This window comes from Euleptes europaea, chromosome 7 (assembly GCF_029931775.1).
Source record: "Euleptes europaea isolate rEulEur1 chromosome 7, rEulEur1.hap1, whole genome shotgun sequence".
Taxonomy (NCBI): Eukaryota; Metazoa; Chordata; class Lepidosauria; order Squamata; family Sphaerodactylidae; genus Euleptes; species Euleptes europaea.
This window is the reverse complement of record NC_079318.1, coordinates 23,158,523-23,174,217: the sequence shown is the minus strand read 5'-3', so window position 1 is coordinate 23,174,217 and position 15,695 is coordinate 23,158,523. Positions and strand designations below refer to the sequence as shown.

The 15,695-nt window shown below is 42.8% G+C and overlaps 1 protein-coding gene across 8 annotated transcripts in view; it reads left to right on the top strand.

The window, feature by feature from the left end:
- The window catches only part of TRIM67 (tripartite motif containing 67), a 50,156-nt gene that overhangs the window by 17,926 nt on the left and 16,535 nt on the right, over positions 1-15,695 (top strand). For 4 of the 8 annotated variants that reach the window (XM_056852775.1, XM_056852771.1, XM_056852772.1 and 1 more), the window contains exons 2-5: positions 1,699-1,794; positions 4,377-4,499; positions 8,558-8,668; positions 11,432-11,585. In XM_056852775.1, coding sequence (XP_056708753.1) covers positions 1,699-1,794; positions 4,377-4,499; positions 8,558-8,668; positions 11,432-11,585 — 484 coding nt within the window. Of the gene's footprint in view, positions 1-1,698; positions 1,795-4,376; positions 4,500-8,557; positions 8,669-11,431; positions 11,592-15,695 lie in introns of all 8 variants that reach the window. The other 4 variants (XM_056852770.1, XM_056852768.1, XM_056852776.1 and 1 more) reach the window with 2 other exon arrangements.

Below are 15,695 nucleotides of genomic sequence, written 5' to 3'. Positions count from 1 at the left end.
TTATCACATGCAGGGCTGCTGATCTATCAGCCTAAGAGAGCCTCTTCTTGGTTGGTGCCCCCAGGTTGTGGAGCTCCTGCCTGTTGCAAGCATGGCTAAACCAATCTCTGTTGGCCGTCTGTCATAATTCTATTGGGTGCCTTTTCAGAAAGGCCTTTGAGATTAACCAAATGCCCTGAGATCTTTTATAGGTTTTATAGGTTGAGAGCCAGCATGGCGTAGTGGTTAAGAGCAGTGGTTTGGAGCAGTGGACTCTGATCTGGAGAACCGGGTTTGATTCCCCGCTCTTACACATGAGTGGTGGAGGCTAATCTGGTGAACTGGATTTGTTTCCCCACTCCTATACATGAAGCCAGCTGGGTGACCTTGGGCTAGTCACACTCTCTCAACCCCATTTACCTCACAGGGTGTCTGTTGTGGGGAAGGGAAAGGAAGGTGATTGTAACCTGGTTTGATTCTTCCTGAAGTGGTAGAGAAAGTAGGCATATAAAAACCAACTCTTCTGCTTCTTCTTCTGTCTTGTTTCTATGTCCAATTTTCATCGATGTTCTTACTTAGCTTGATTAGTTAATGCATTTTAAAGACAGCTTTGATTTTTTTAACCCATGTTTTATTTTGAACTGCCTTGATTACTTGTGAGTTAGTAAGGCAGAGTCTAAGTTTCTGAAGTACACAAAAATAAATAGATTAATTGATTAAAATGTATTGATTGGTTAAAAAGGTCCTCTCAGTTACTAGAGCTGTGGAATATTATTTGTTTGTTTTTAGTCTTATATCCCGCCCTTCTCCCAGCCGAAGTCAGGCTCAGGGCGGCTTACAAAGGTAAAACAGTATAAAAAACATAGCAAAGCACAGAAAATTACCACAATTAAAACCAAACAATTGCTGTTAATCATTTTTAATGCACGTTCTTCTGGACCCCATGGGTGGCATCGGCCTCCCGTGGGAACTAATGCATCTTTTGCAATTGCCCCAACTGCTGTGACAGACATGTGCCTCATTTAAAAACAAACAATGTCTTTCTTCAGAACTATTTTATTCATAATCTTATACTTGTTCTACGATGTCTTTCTATGAGTGCCAGCCCCGGTTGCAAGTGCCACCTTTGTGCATGAAACCAACTGTTTAAAGTATCACTTGGATACCAGATGGGCAAGTGCGGCCGTAATGTTATCACTGAATAAATCATCCTATTTTATTTGACAGTCTGCACACCATAAGCTGATTACTACACAAAAACTCCAGCTTCTAGGGCCAAAGGAAATGTTACACACAAATGCATATACGTAACTGTAGACTCATTTAATCAGAAAAGCTGCTTTGGGACAGGATGATTCTGAACACAGAATCAGCGTGGCGGCGGGGGGGGGGCAATCTTAACTCTCTTCTCACCTCCCCTTTCCCCACTACCTATTTCCCAACTGGGCAGCTTTTCCCCTGAGGGGTTTCAAATGCTTACTGCATCTCCTTCCTATCTGTTTCTCCCTTCTTTGTCGCTCTCTTCTGATATGGAAAAGGGCCATCTCTTCAAGATGGAAAAGGGCCATCGCATAGAATGTGTGGCTTGGTCTTAAGTCTTTCAATGGAAATTTGAGTTTTAGCAAAAATTACTTGTGCATGTTAGAGTGCCTGGGACTGAAATTCATGGTAAGAAATAAGTATTATCTGTTTTATACTCACTATATTTGTTTCTTACAGGCACAACTGTCTCAGGCTTTAAATGGCATTTCAGATAAAGCAAAGGAAGCAAAAGAGTTTCTTGTTCAGCTGAAAAACATTTTGCAGCAAATACAGGTAATAATCATAACATAATTCCAACTGTTTTGGAATTCAGTGATTATGGATATAATTGAACACAATGACCAAATTTGAACTGATAGATAAAACATTTTCTGTAGTTTTCTGTTTGACTGTTAATGTGATTATCATAAAAAAAAAGTTGGAAGTCATAATCCTGCACACTAGCTAATTTTGGGACCCTCTGTAGCCTACTTGTTTTGTTATATAGGAATAAAGAGCTCAGCATTTTGGAAATGCAAACTTCTCTAACTAGGGTTGCCAACCTCCAGATGGTGGCTTCATGTGTAGGAGTGGGGAAACAAATCCAGTTCACCAGGTTAGCCTCCACCGCTCATGTGGAGGAGTAGGGAATCGAACCCAGTCTCCAGATCAGACTCCACTGCCCCAAACCACAGCTCTTAACCACTACACTACGCTGGCTCTCACTTTTTTGGCATTAGATGATAATGGATTCATATAAACCTATTTCTGTGTCTAAGCAAAAATATATTACCTATCCAGACAATACAGAAAATCTTGGACATTGAGCTTCTATTCCTGAACTGTCCAGAGATCTGTGGATGACTTATAACCACACTGGCTGTGCAGTCTTAATTAGAGTTATATCCTTCTAAACTCACTGATTTCAATTGACTTATAAGGGTGTAACTCTCCTTAGGACCACACTGTGGTACTCTGGGTGTCGTATAGCCGTCTTATCCATCAATTTATATCTGCCTGTTTTATTCTTATCAAAATATACACGGGCTTGTATGCATCAAAGCCTAAACTTTTGATTTCATACTCAGCATACCAAAGCCCAGGGGACTATCATTCAGTCTTGTTTCCTCCTGAAGTCCTTGGGCTTTCAATCTATGGCAAAGGAAGCTTACTGATTAATTTGGCCCCAGGCGTAAGCATTGACTGTGCTTAATGTTAATGAATTTATCTGAATATTGATAGGGAAGTGTATATTTTGCCCTACTGAAAACGTTTTAAAGAAAAATAGAAGACCTATGACTCAGAATGGACCAAGAATGTCTGGGTAAATGGGTATCAGGACTATGATTGACTCATCAACACTTTTTCTAGGAACCGCTGTAATAACCTTGAGCGCGGCATCTCATGGGACGCTCTAGCACATTCCTCCTAAAACTCTATGGAATCCATAGAGTTTGGGGGGAAGAGTGCTAAAGCATCCCCATTGCAATGCTGGTGCTTCCAGGGTAAACCCGGAAGTGCCATCATTGCATTGTGTGCTCACAACGCATGCGGATCTCTACCCCCTGCAGCTGGCCTGCTTCCACCCGCTGGCCAGCTGAGGGGCGGCAGGCAGCCCGGTTAATTGGCGGGCAATTGCCTGCCATAACCAGGCATATGGTAAGTCTACCCCTTACCCACCTTTTTTCTAAGCTAAACAGCCCCAAGCATTTTAACCGCTCCTCATAGGGCAGCTGCTCTAGCCCCCTGATAATTTTGGTTGCTCTTTTCTGCTCCTCTTCACTTGTCCTTGGCTGCACATCAAAACTATACCAGGAGACGCTGCTGATCAAGGCCATTTTCCTGCTCTAGTCAGCACGAATGTTCAGGTATTAACCAGTATCACCAAGAGAGCTGTCTTCCCAGGCACTTGGGTTGGACAGCCTGATTGGGTACCTCTTCCTATCATAAGATACCTCAGTGTGCTTGCCAATCTAATTCACACAATAATGCGCCTACACTAAACCTGCCTCCTTAGTTAGGGCCTTCCCATATTTTTAAAAACAGATTGGATTCAGACTGCTCCTTTGCAATCCTATGCATGGTTACCTAGAAATCAATCCCTTTGACTTATTTTCTGGCTGTCAGTTGTAAGTACAAATTCAGTGGGTTATGTGAAAGCAAACTGAGAGGACATTGTGTCTAATCCACATTTGGAATTCTGAGCCAGTATGGTAGACGCAGCAACAAAATGGCGGCCGCAGGAGATGGAGCCAGCCGCAAAATGATTGCCACAGCTTAACTTTAGTAATAGTGTAGATCCTTGTGCTGTGGTGGCAGCTGCTGCCAAAACAACATTTTAAAAAAATCTACCCAGCCAATGAAATTTCCAGTAGCCAAGCAGAAGCCTAGCTGAGCAAAAGCCCTACCTAGCCCCACCTACTTCCTAAAAACACTTGGTGGACACCAGAAAAGGTGTCAGCATGGCACCCATGGGCACCACATTGGGGATCCATGCACTAGAAAATCTCCTGTGGAAGCCATATAGAAAGGATGGGAGTTGTGCATTACACAGTTGTGTGTTTACATAGCTATCATGATCTAACAGAAATTCCTGTCGGGTGGTGCTCAGTATTTCAAAATAAATGTTTCCAGACTGTGGAGAATGAAATATACAATATTTTTTTTACAGTATGTCAATCTTTTGACAAAATTATCTTGCCAGCATCCCTGTAGATACTCCACAACAAGCAGTCACTGCTGCAATTTGTAAAGAATCACAAGGTCAGGCAAATGCTTCAGAAAATCATATCTTTTGAAAACAAAACGTTGGCAGTGCCTTCAGTAAGCCAGTCCATTCTACCGCAGAAGTGAATGTGGCTTTTTGTGTCTTCCAGGAAAATGGCTTGGACTACGAAGCTTGTCTGGTTGCTCAGTGCGATGCTTTGGTTGATGCTTTAACTCGCCAGAAGGCAAAACTGCTCACAAAAGTTACTAAAGAGCGTGAGCACAAATTAAAGGTGAGTGGGGAGGGGGGAACCACATTCAGCATCTATCAACATGTAGACACTCTTGGGATACCAGCACTGTTACGTCCGCGTGGGGGAACACACGAGGTCAGAGACGGAGTTCCAACAGCAACCGCTTTTTTGTGCGAGTAAGAGTAGAACTAACTACAGTGACCGGACCCCTGCTTATATGCCCGCTTGGCCGCCTGCAGCCACTCCCCACAACTGTGATTGGGGGGGGGAAACCCCAGTAGCCAGTGGGAACATACAGTTCAGGAGCCTTGGGAAACTCCAAGCTCCACAGGGTGCTTGTTTTCCCCTGATACAATTACAAGGAACTTCATTCCCTTGATTCAGTTACACATACAGACATGCATACGTAACAAGCACTATCCCAGATCCTGTTTAGCTGAAGGCAGAACTATGTTACCTAAACAAAGGCTGTTACTGCACCAGCAACTTACAGCATATTATCATCGTGTTCGGTCTGTGAGTTTTGGATGCACCGTGCCTATTTCGCCAGTGTATTGATAGCTCCCAAAATGTTTTATTTTTAGTTGGCACCTCCCAAGTTAGTGCAAAAAGTTTAGGGGAGGAGCGCGGGGGAGCGCTGCATCATGTATACGTTGTGGATTCTCCCCCGCCTCCCTTTCCCTTTTTTTTGTTTTTACACGTGTGCACTAGCGTTGGTGCGAAAGAACGCTGTGGTTTCCTGGTTCCTCAGCTAGTTTTGTGGGTTGCTTGCATTTGTACGCCATTTTAAGAATCAAATCATTTGCCCGGCATAGAGAAAGACCCTAACCACAGTGTCCATGCAGGCACATTTCTTTGCCCCTACACACACAAACAATCACAGAGCTGTTCTAATCCCAGTGCTAATCAAAGAACTGCCGCCCTCTTGGTGGTTAGTCACACGCTCCATCGTTCATTTGCTGGTAAAAACGCAATAAATTTTAAAAACAGATAGCGGAAGGAACGGGAGGGAGATGGGAATCCTGGATGTGTGACGGCATGCTGTGGGAGCACAGAACGCTGACCTAGTTATCGCTGCAGAGAAATGCCCTAAAAGGCAAAGAGCCATCGGTGCTGTCCTGCGAGGCAGCATTGTGCACAGAATCCATGGCAGCCGCTGGCTCGCAGAAGGGGATGCAGCGCTCATGCTGCCAATTAAAAGGGCCCTGAAGCCTCCTCCAACTGCTCTCTCTCTCTCTCGCTGCCCCCCTCTCCCCCTGCCGCTTTCTTTCCAGTTGACACCAGTGGGGAACTCCCTTTCCCCTGCCACCCCCCAAGACCCATGAACAAGTAAAAAAAAATGTACTTCAAGGAAATAAGATATCAGGAAAACGTTTAATCAGGACCCCGCACAAATCAAAAGGGTTAGTCCAACGCTCCAACGTTCCTTTGGTAGGCCAAATGCAGTTAAGAAAAAGAATTTAAGGCAAAGAAAATGATGGGTGGATGGGGAGGGGAGGGGGAAGGTGGAATGGGAGGAGAAAGGTTTTGCAGTGGGTGTTGCCAACAGAGGGGCGGAGAAATGAACAGCGTCTCCAACTTGTCCGCACCCCTCGGATTGTTGTCTTTGAAACAGGGTAAGGAAATACATCGTCATATAAGCGTTTGTTGAAAGCACGGACGTTTAACACTTTGAAATCATTTCCAAGACCAAACGAAAGGTTTTTGGTGTGAACACACAAAGACAAGACATTTCATTAAATGTTGAAAGTAGTTAGTGCGGAAATGACCTCTAAACAACTGTTGTCAATCCTGTGTTTTCTGAAGTAACACAAATGCAGGGAGTACTGTTTGTTCCCAGTGAGTCGAGGATAGGAAGAACGATGGGAGCGGCTGATCCCACAACAGCCAGAGCGGAACTGTTATTTATAGAAATAAATTTCTGCAGCTGTAACACTGGCCTGGAGTCTAGGGTTGCCAGGTCCTTCTTCGCCACCGGCAGGAGGTTTTTTGGTTGGAGCCTGAGGAGGGCAGGATTTGGGGAGGGGAGGGACTCAGTGCCACAGAGTCCAATTGCCAAAGCAGCCATTTTCTCCAGGTGAGCTGATTTCTATTGGCTGGAGATCAGTTGTACTAGCAGGAGATCTTCAGCTAGTATCTGGAAGTAGGCAACCCTAGTATAAGTAGTTGTACAGAAGTGATGCTTCCATATCTGTTGCAGGGAAATAAAACACCTCATTGAAAATAACTGGCTAAATCCAGCCATCTTCATTGCATGACTAATTACACTTTGTTTGCAAAAGGGCTTTCACTGTGAGCAAGTGGAGATTCAAAGTGCACCCCATCTGCAGGGCTGGCTTCCAAGGAAGAAATCTTCCTTTGAAAGATCCAGCATCAGTAAGGGACCTGCCTCTTTCCCCATTCAGAGCTCACAACTGTTTCACTCCTAAATTCCTTTCTTCCCAAATCTTTTCTGATCTCTTAAACAACAGAGGGTACATTATGTGTGGGCTTGGTACACCATTCAAACATCCATGAACTCTGGCTAGCAGTTTCCTTGTCTTACTGGGTGTTGACAGCAACAATGCTAATCTATCTTGTCAGCATGGAAAACCTCTAAGAATAGGGGTAAGGTGTGCTGATTTTGTTTAACATGTCAATACTGAGGAAATCTCCCTGGTTCAGCTCACTCTGCTACAAAAGATGTGGGAACCAGGGCATCAACTTGGAAGCAAGAGGAGATTCCAGAAGTTGGAAAGTGGCAAGATAAAATGGCAGCAGACGCAGTGATGGCAAAACTATCTAATTTGGTGAAAGGAAGATCAATGGAAGAGTTTCAGAAGAATTGGGCATCCTATTTTGATTATATAAAATTTAAACCATAACTAAGTAAAGTGGGGTTGTGGTACATTGAAGTTTATCTGGGAAAAAATAATGGGGGGAAATAATGATAACAACAGGAGTAGCAATATTAGATTATAGATTTAAAGGATATATGATATAGTTTTTAAGGAAAGGTACATAGAGAGTATTAGCTGATTGAAGATTAAGTGAATAGGTAAGAACAATCAATACTTTTGGCATAGTTCAAGATTAAGCAGTGTATTGTTAGATAGTTGAAAAGCCATTGTTTTTCTCCATTACCCTTTTTTTAAAAAACCATTATTACTATTTTTGTAACCTGTAACGATAAATTTAAAAGGATGCCCCTGGAAGGTGGATTATACTGTATGTATGGGAATCACTGAGTTTGTTATGTGTGGTTTTGTTTTTGAAATTTTAATAAAAATTATATTTAAAAAAAGATGTGGGAACCAGGATGAATGTAACTAGGCAGCAGAGCTCTTTTTTAACCCTCCCCCCATACCAAACACAAAGTTTGAAGGATAATTTTTTAAGCCTAAGAATTCCCTTGCTGGGCCAAAGAAAAGATCTATCTAGTCCAGGCCCCTGTCTCCATCTGTGACCAGTGAGATGCCCCTTGAAACTTACAAGCAGGGCATAATGGAGATAGCCATTCCCTATTGTTTGATGGTAATCAGAGGTGTTTTGAACAAGGAAGCTTAATTTTTTTATCTTTTAAAAACGTTTACATTGCTTGAATAAGTTGTCTTATACCTGTGCATGAAATTATTCAACACCATTGGAATTATGTCCAAGTTTGTATAATTAACTAATGCTGGTTAATGAAAATACAATGCTTAATTTTTATTTGAAACTTTTCATTTGTGCTGTACTAGCATTAATTCTTCATAGCTATCCTGATTATACAGTGAAATGTAGTTACTTTCATTAAAGGCTTGAAACTCAGTGCCCGTGAAGTCAACAAATTCAACATCCATTAGGTTCTAAATTACTCGGCCGTGAACAGAAACAGTTTCTGACCGTTTAATCCCCTTTGCAAATTGAGGTTTGCCATTTATGTCATCTTGCCAAACTAATTATCAGCCTTTACAATCCAGAGCAAATAAATGGAGCTAATGCTGATGGGCTAGTGCACGTATGACCACTAGAGCAAATACATCTTCTCCTTTCTGGCTACTGCTTCTGATATAACACATTTAATGCAACAACAGCTGCAAGAATAGCCCACCATTAACTGAGCTTTTTCTCTGCAGGTTGTATGGGACCAGATAAATCACTGTACTCTGAAACTGCGCCAGTCTACAGGGCTTATGGAATATTGTCTTGAAGTCATCAAAGAAAATGACCCTTCTGGGTTCCTACAGGTACTTTGGCTTCTGGTTTTGTGGTAGATGAGTCACATTTTACAATGGACTGATACTTTGTTGAAGTGGTACATTTGCTCACTTCATTCCAAAGCCCCACATGCCTTCTGATGCATTCTCAGATGTTGTGCATTCCCTATAGCATCCATTTCAATCGAGGAAGCTAGAGATAGGTGGACATCCTCCTCCTCCACTAAATCTGATTGGTTAATTTATGTTGGGTTAATTATGTATGCTGGACATTTGAGATTGATCTGTTCTGAAGACCAATCAATTACAAATCTACGCTCCTCCCTTCATGCCCTCAGTGCTATAAGGAATACAACAGGTTCGAGGGGGCTTTTGTGCTCGATTTCAGAGTCTGAAGCTTTCACATGGACTTCAGAATGAGGCCAACACTAATGGTCCTCTTCAAAATTTGTACTTGGGACTGGCAATTTATGGAACTAGAGGAAATTTATCTATGAACAAAAAGGAAAACACAGGCAAATATACTGCCCCTCTTGAAATGAATGGGGAACCCACTGGTAAGAAGTTCCTGGGCATAGAACAGATTGCCAGATGGAGGCATATGTCTTGCTGGGTTTTTACTGACACACAAGGCTTTTATTACTATTTCTGTGGCACTTCTCGCATCTGTCTCATCTATCCATAAAATTCTACAAGGAGTAGAATATTCTCATTTGAAAGATGGCAGAACTGAGACTTTCAGATAGGGACTTGGCCAAAGCTGTTCACTGAATTTGTGGCTGACTAGCGGTTGTACCTAGAGTACCTCTGCACAAAAAACTTCTAGCACTGTGACATAAATTAATAGAGCTGGACAGGATCACATATAATCTGTTTCATTGCAATCACTTGCCCACAGATGGGACCATCCATTCACCAAAACCTTCACAAATTAACTGATGTAGTCCAGACAAAAATGTAACACAAACTGAGTTCATGCATGAATAAAAATTCCCACAAAGCAAACAGGACCAGAAGTATCTTAGTACTAAAGTGTATCTTAGTACTAAAACAAAAGTGTAGGATTGGTTCTTGTAGGTTATCCGGGCTGTGTAACCGTGGTCTTGGAATTTTCTTTCCTGACGTTTCGCCAGCAACTGTGGCAGGAAAGAAAATTCCAAGACCACGGTTACACAGCCCGGATAACCTACAAGAACCAATGAACTCTGACCGTGAAAGCCTTCGACAATAAAAGTGTAGGAGTCAGCCACTCTACACAAAGAGGGATGCATGATCTAGGAAAACCACACACTGGTGTTTACCCAGTAGGCATGCAAAACCGCACTCACTGATAGGGTTGCCAGGTCCCTCTTCACCACCAGCGGGAGGTTTTTGGTGAGGAGCATGGGGAGGGTGGGGTTTGGGTAGGGGAGGGACTTCAATGCCATAGAGTCCGATTGCCAAAGTGGCCATTTTTTCCAGGCAAACTGATCTCTATCGGCTCGAGATCAGTTGTAATAGCAGGAGATCTCCAGCTAGTACCTGGAGGTTGGCAACCCTACTCACTGAGCTGGGTCAACTGTTGGTTCTCACTTGATCAGGGTCACTTCTGACTTAAAAGTCACGTGGAGGGGAATTAAAATGGCCTGGCCCATGCACATTTGCTATAGAGAATTGTGAGCGGGGGCAGAGTTAAGCACACACACCCCTCTGCTGATTATTTCCCAAAGGGGGCCCTGCTACTACACATGCTTCAGTAAAGTTTTCTTTGTACAGTTCCACCTAGATAGAAAGGAATTCCCAGTGTGTGGGAGAGTCCTGGGATCCCGTCGCCACAAAAATTATTATGGGCACACTGGTTTGGCACAGGGTATCTGGACCCCTTGAGTGCCTGTAACTTTAACCCCTTACGGTCAAAGTACATATGGTGCTGGAGTCCAGTGACAAGAACTCCAGAAGTATAATCTGTCCCTTAAAAGCAGCCTTGGGGAAGGGCTGCTCTGGACTGGGGTTGCAGTGCTGGAGAAGGAGGGGTTGAAACTCTTCCCTGCTGCGTTATTTCTCTGATCAAAACTGTCCCTTCCAGACCCCTGACTGCTTTAAGGCCCAGTAGGAAAAAGGACAGGTTACCACATTATGCCTGTCTTTTTTCCTACTGAGTCTTAAGGCCACCCAAAGAGGGGATCTATTTCTGATAAGGGAAATAGTGCACCGGGGAACCCCTTAACTAGAGTTATAGCCACAGCCAGATCAAGAGTTTTGGCTTCTTAGGCAAATTATTACCTTGGTGGGGGGCCCTCCTCACATTCAGTATCAGAGGAGGGTGCCTATTATTTTGAGTGCGGTGGAACACAGGCAGGACGGTGCTGCTGCAGTCGTCTTGCTTGTGGGCTTCGTAGAGACACCTGGTTGGCCACTGTGTGAACAGACTGCTGGACGTGATGGGCCTTGGTCTGATCCAGCATGGCTTTTCTAATGTTCTTATGAGAAAAATGAGAAGTCCAATATATGATATTTTTAATGTAAGATATAACATATTCATATTTTTAACAGAGAAACAGAATTGACTTCCATCTAATTTGGCACCATTTAAAGGTGACTGCCTGGTTTGCCTACATGGTTTGCTGGCCTCAGCGACGGTTCTGATCCAGATCATACTCCCCGTCCCATCCCTTGCAGCGGCTTTTCTAGAGCCAAGTTACATTTCTGGAGTTCCATTCACAAAATGTCATCTGGCCCTTCGTCGATAAGATTTAAATTGACTGTTTTGCGGCTTTGTCTTGTACATTCGGGGCTTATATGTTTCCCTTTCAGATTTCAGATGCTTTAATCAAACGCGTTCAAGTTTCTCAGGAGCAGTGGGTGAAAGGTGCTCTGGAACCAAAAGTATCTGCTGAATTTGATCTGACTTTGGACAGCGAACCTTTGTTGCAGTCCATTCACCAGCTGGACTTCATTCAGATGAAATGTAGGGGTGAGCTTTTGTAGATTGCTTTTCTTTTCTCCCCCACCCCCCTTTTCTTTTGCACCAGGACTTCAAGTGACAGTGAAGCAGAGATGGGGAAGGGTGTGTGTGTGCGTGTGTGTGTCTTATCCAGATGTGAGCTACCAGTTCTCCTCCCATGACCCCAACAAGCTCAGACAGTAGCATTAAATAATGGTAAACATCTGAGAAGATAAAATGCTGCTGACTGGGACCATCTGTTCCATTCTGAAGTAGAGAGGTTTGGTAATATGGCTGTTGCATTAAAACAGCTTTGCTCTGTGTTGGAGCACAACAGATCAACAGTATCAGTAATTAAAATCAATTACAGACTTCCATAGTTAACACAAGTTCTCCTGAGGGGAGAGAGGGCCGGCACCTGACAGAGTGCCAAGTATAAACTCTGGAGTAACATGGGCTAGATCCTTAGCAGGGAGGGTAGTTTTGGGGAGGGGCTGTGGCTCAGTGTTAGAGCCTCTGCTTGGCATGCAGAAGGTCCCAGGTTCAATCCCCGGCATACTAAGGCTTTTTCTCAATGAGGTGGTAGCAAAATATTGTCGAAGGCTTTCACAGTCAGAGTTCATTGGTTCTTGTAGGTTATCCGGGCGGTGTAACCATGGTCTTGGTATTTTCTTTCCTGACATTTCGCCAGCAGCTGTGGCAGGCATCTTCAGAAAAGAAGAGAGTTTAAGAATGAATAAGGCTTGGCTTCCTGTCCTGAAAACCTCCAGACTAACAAAGCCTACAGTCAACAATAGCCATGCAGATTAGCTCTGGATTTCACACATTAACAGATCACTTCAGGATACAATGGTTCCATATTAACATACCACACCCTCATTAGCACATTATCTTGATACTTACAGGACAATGATTAGCACATTACCTTTGATACTTTTTGCAGGACAATGATTCAGCTCAAACCCAACCCCTTTCTGACTATATATTACTCTTCCTACACACTTGACACTGAGAGACACTGTCCTTCAGTGTTACTGCTCTGAAGATGCCTGCCACAGCTGCTGGTGAAACGTCAGGAAAGAAAATACCAAGACCACGGTTACACAGTCCAGATAACCTACAAGAACCAAAGGTGGTAGCAAGTTCAGCTAGAACTCTTGTCTCTGACATAGTTTTCTACATGGAGGATTTTTTTTTTGTTCAACCATGTTCAGCTGCAATCTATAATGATACAGCCCAGACCCAGGCTTACTCTGAGAAATAGGCCTTAGTATGGCATTCTGTAACATAAAATGTACCCTCTGTAATAAGACTTGGAAAAGCCAAGCACTATTACTCTATAAATGCAGGATAACAAAAGGTTAGTGGCCTGATAACCCAGACTGCACACAATTATTATTATTAGCAAAAGGTAGGGGGATTTATATATAGGGTTGCCAGGTCTCTCTTCATCACCGGTGGGATATTTTTTGGGTGGAGCCTGAGGAGGGCGGGGTTTGGAGAGGGGAGGGATTTCAATGCCATAGAGTCCAATTGCCAAAGCGGCCATTTTTCTCCAGGCGATCTAATCTCTATCAGCTGGAGATCAGTTGAATTAGCAGGAGATCTCCTGCTACTACCTGGCAGTTGGCAACCCTATTTATATAACAGGGTGTTTAAAACGATGATAGGCATATCATAGCTATATATACCTTGTGTACCCATCTCTATTGCAGAACTAATTGCAGCTTTGAAGAAACGGTTCCAGTTGTCTATTGTTTATTTATTTAAAACATTTTTATTTAAAACATTCATTTAAAACATTTATTAGCCTTCTCTCTACCTGATGGAACTTAAGGCAGCTTACACTGTAAACAGAACATAAAACATAAAGATACGGTATATCAAACATGTAAAAGGTCATGAATTACAATCACAATTGAAAACTACTATTAGGTAGGGGTGGGAAACGAATCGCCATCCTGATTAAAACTTTCTGCAGCAGTCTACTAAAATTGAGAGTGAGGGGGCCAGGCGTACCTCCCTGGGGAGATGGTTGAAGTGGTATGGGAGGAAAGAGTTAAACAAACCTTTCCCCACTGACCATTATCTTGTCTTCAAAGAAGCCACTGGGAGTTTTTAACAAATTTTCTCATGGATCTTGCATGGCGTGTCTAGTTTGAACCTTATTACCTAGCTAAAGAGATACCTGCTTCTCTTCAATAGTTCTTTGCAATTCTGAACAGACATTGTAAGAAACGGTGTCTGTAAAAGCTGACTGATTGGGAAAGCAGGGAGCAGATCTGTTCCTGGATGGAGAGCCCAGCTTTCCTTGTGTCCCTTTGCACTTCCCGTCCCTCAGCCATTCTACGAACGCTTTATGAAAATGTGTATTCCAAGAGCTCTAAGATAACATAAAATGAACAAAAGTAAAAATGAAATGGAAGGCAATGAGGAGTCAATAGTGTGACCATTCTGTTCTATTGTTTTATCCCACCCTCTCTCCAAGGAGTTCAGGGAAGTGTTGAATGGCTGTCCCGGTATTTTGCCCTTACAGCATCCCTCTGGGGTAAATTGGCTGAGAAGGACTGGAAGAGTGGAGACTTGAACCATGTCTCCCAAGTCCTACTCTAACACTCTTATAACTATACTACACTGTTGAAATCGATTGTACAGCTTATAAATAGCTGCCTTGTGCTATTCATCTCCACAAGAATATTTCATAAACCATGATGGATTCCTATTCAGCCAGAGTTCATTTGATTTCAGTAGACTTAATTCTGAACTCAGAAAGCTCCATCTGAAGCAATTAGGCCAGCTAATTTGACAGCTAAATCCTTGGAGGAACAACTGAAAATGCCTGAATTTAAATTACTAGTTAAAGGCAAAAAATCTGCTCCCCAAAAGGGTATTATATCTTGAGCTAAATGGGCTATATTAATGAAGCTACTGCAAGCATACTGGTAAAATGCAACGTCAAAAATCTAAGCAAGTAGAAAAAAGAGAGGCAAATGAAAGATTTAAAATGCAACTGATGAAACCTCTCAAAGTATATATTTGTACAAGAATCTGTTCTCGGTTTGGAGACATTTTAATCATGTTTGTTGGTCTCCATCATGAATAGTGAATAATAAATGTAACCAAAGCTGTGAGAGTTTCTCTACTCCTGCAGTGAGACACCATCCTAAGGAAAGTCCCACTTTGGATAAAGTTGACCATATTGTTATAATTTTGTTATACAAACTAGGACCACTGCCTGTGGCTTAGCGGGAGTGTACTTGTTTCATGTGCAGGAGGGCTGTGGAGGTTCAGTCTCCAGCATTTTCTGCAGAAAGGATCTCAGGTAGAAGGAAGGACCTTGGAGAGCTGGTGCTGCAGTACAGTTAGACAGTAAACAGTACTTGTTTGGGCAGTCGGATGGTCTGATTCAGTATAAGGTAGATTTATTTCCTGCTCAAGTGGGAGGGAAAGAGACAGTGAAGGCAGGGAAGGAACTCTCTAATCCTGAATGGAACAGAGGAGGTTAAAAACCTCTCTAGAAATCCATAATCACTCATTTAATTCTTTGTCTAACTGGAAAATAACAGCATGTACAATCTCGCTCCAGGAGAGCGTTTGACTTGATTTCAAGTAAAGCAAAGGGTTAAAATGAGTGCTCGTGGATTCCCAGACAGGCTTTTAGCTGAGATTTCAAGCACTGTGCTGGCTGTTCCCTTGTTCTTGCAGGACCCAGAGCAAACCAACCAGGGAAATCTTGTACCTCTTACCCTATCTAGTCACTATCTAAACCACGGAAATCTTGTACCTCTTACCCTATCTCACTATCTCAACCAGGAAAATCTTGTACCACTTACCCTATCTCACTTTATAATAAAAGGCTGCAGCTGTTGAACCAGCCAAAGCTGGTTAAAAGTACTTGATGTCCCAGATGATGCTTGAATTTATCAGCAGACATAGATGTAATAGCTGTCCCAGGCTATAATTCTCTCCCTCCAGGAGAAATGACTCCTCACTTCCTGATTAGTTACATTATCAACCAATGCTACTCATTCTAATCTGGATTGAGCTTCAGTATATTGGCTCTCATTCAACTAATTACTATCTCCAAACACCTGTTCAGGATATCGCCTTCATCACCTGTCCTGTTGAAACGAA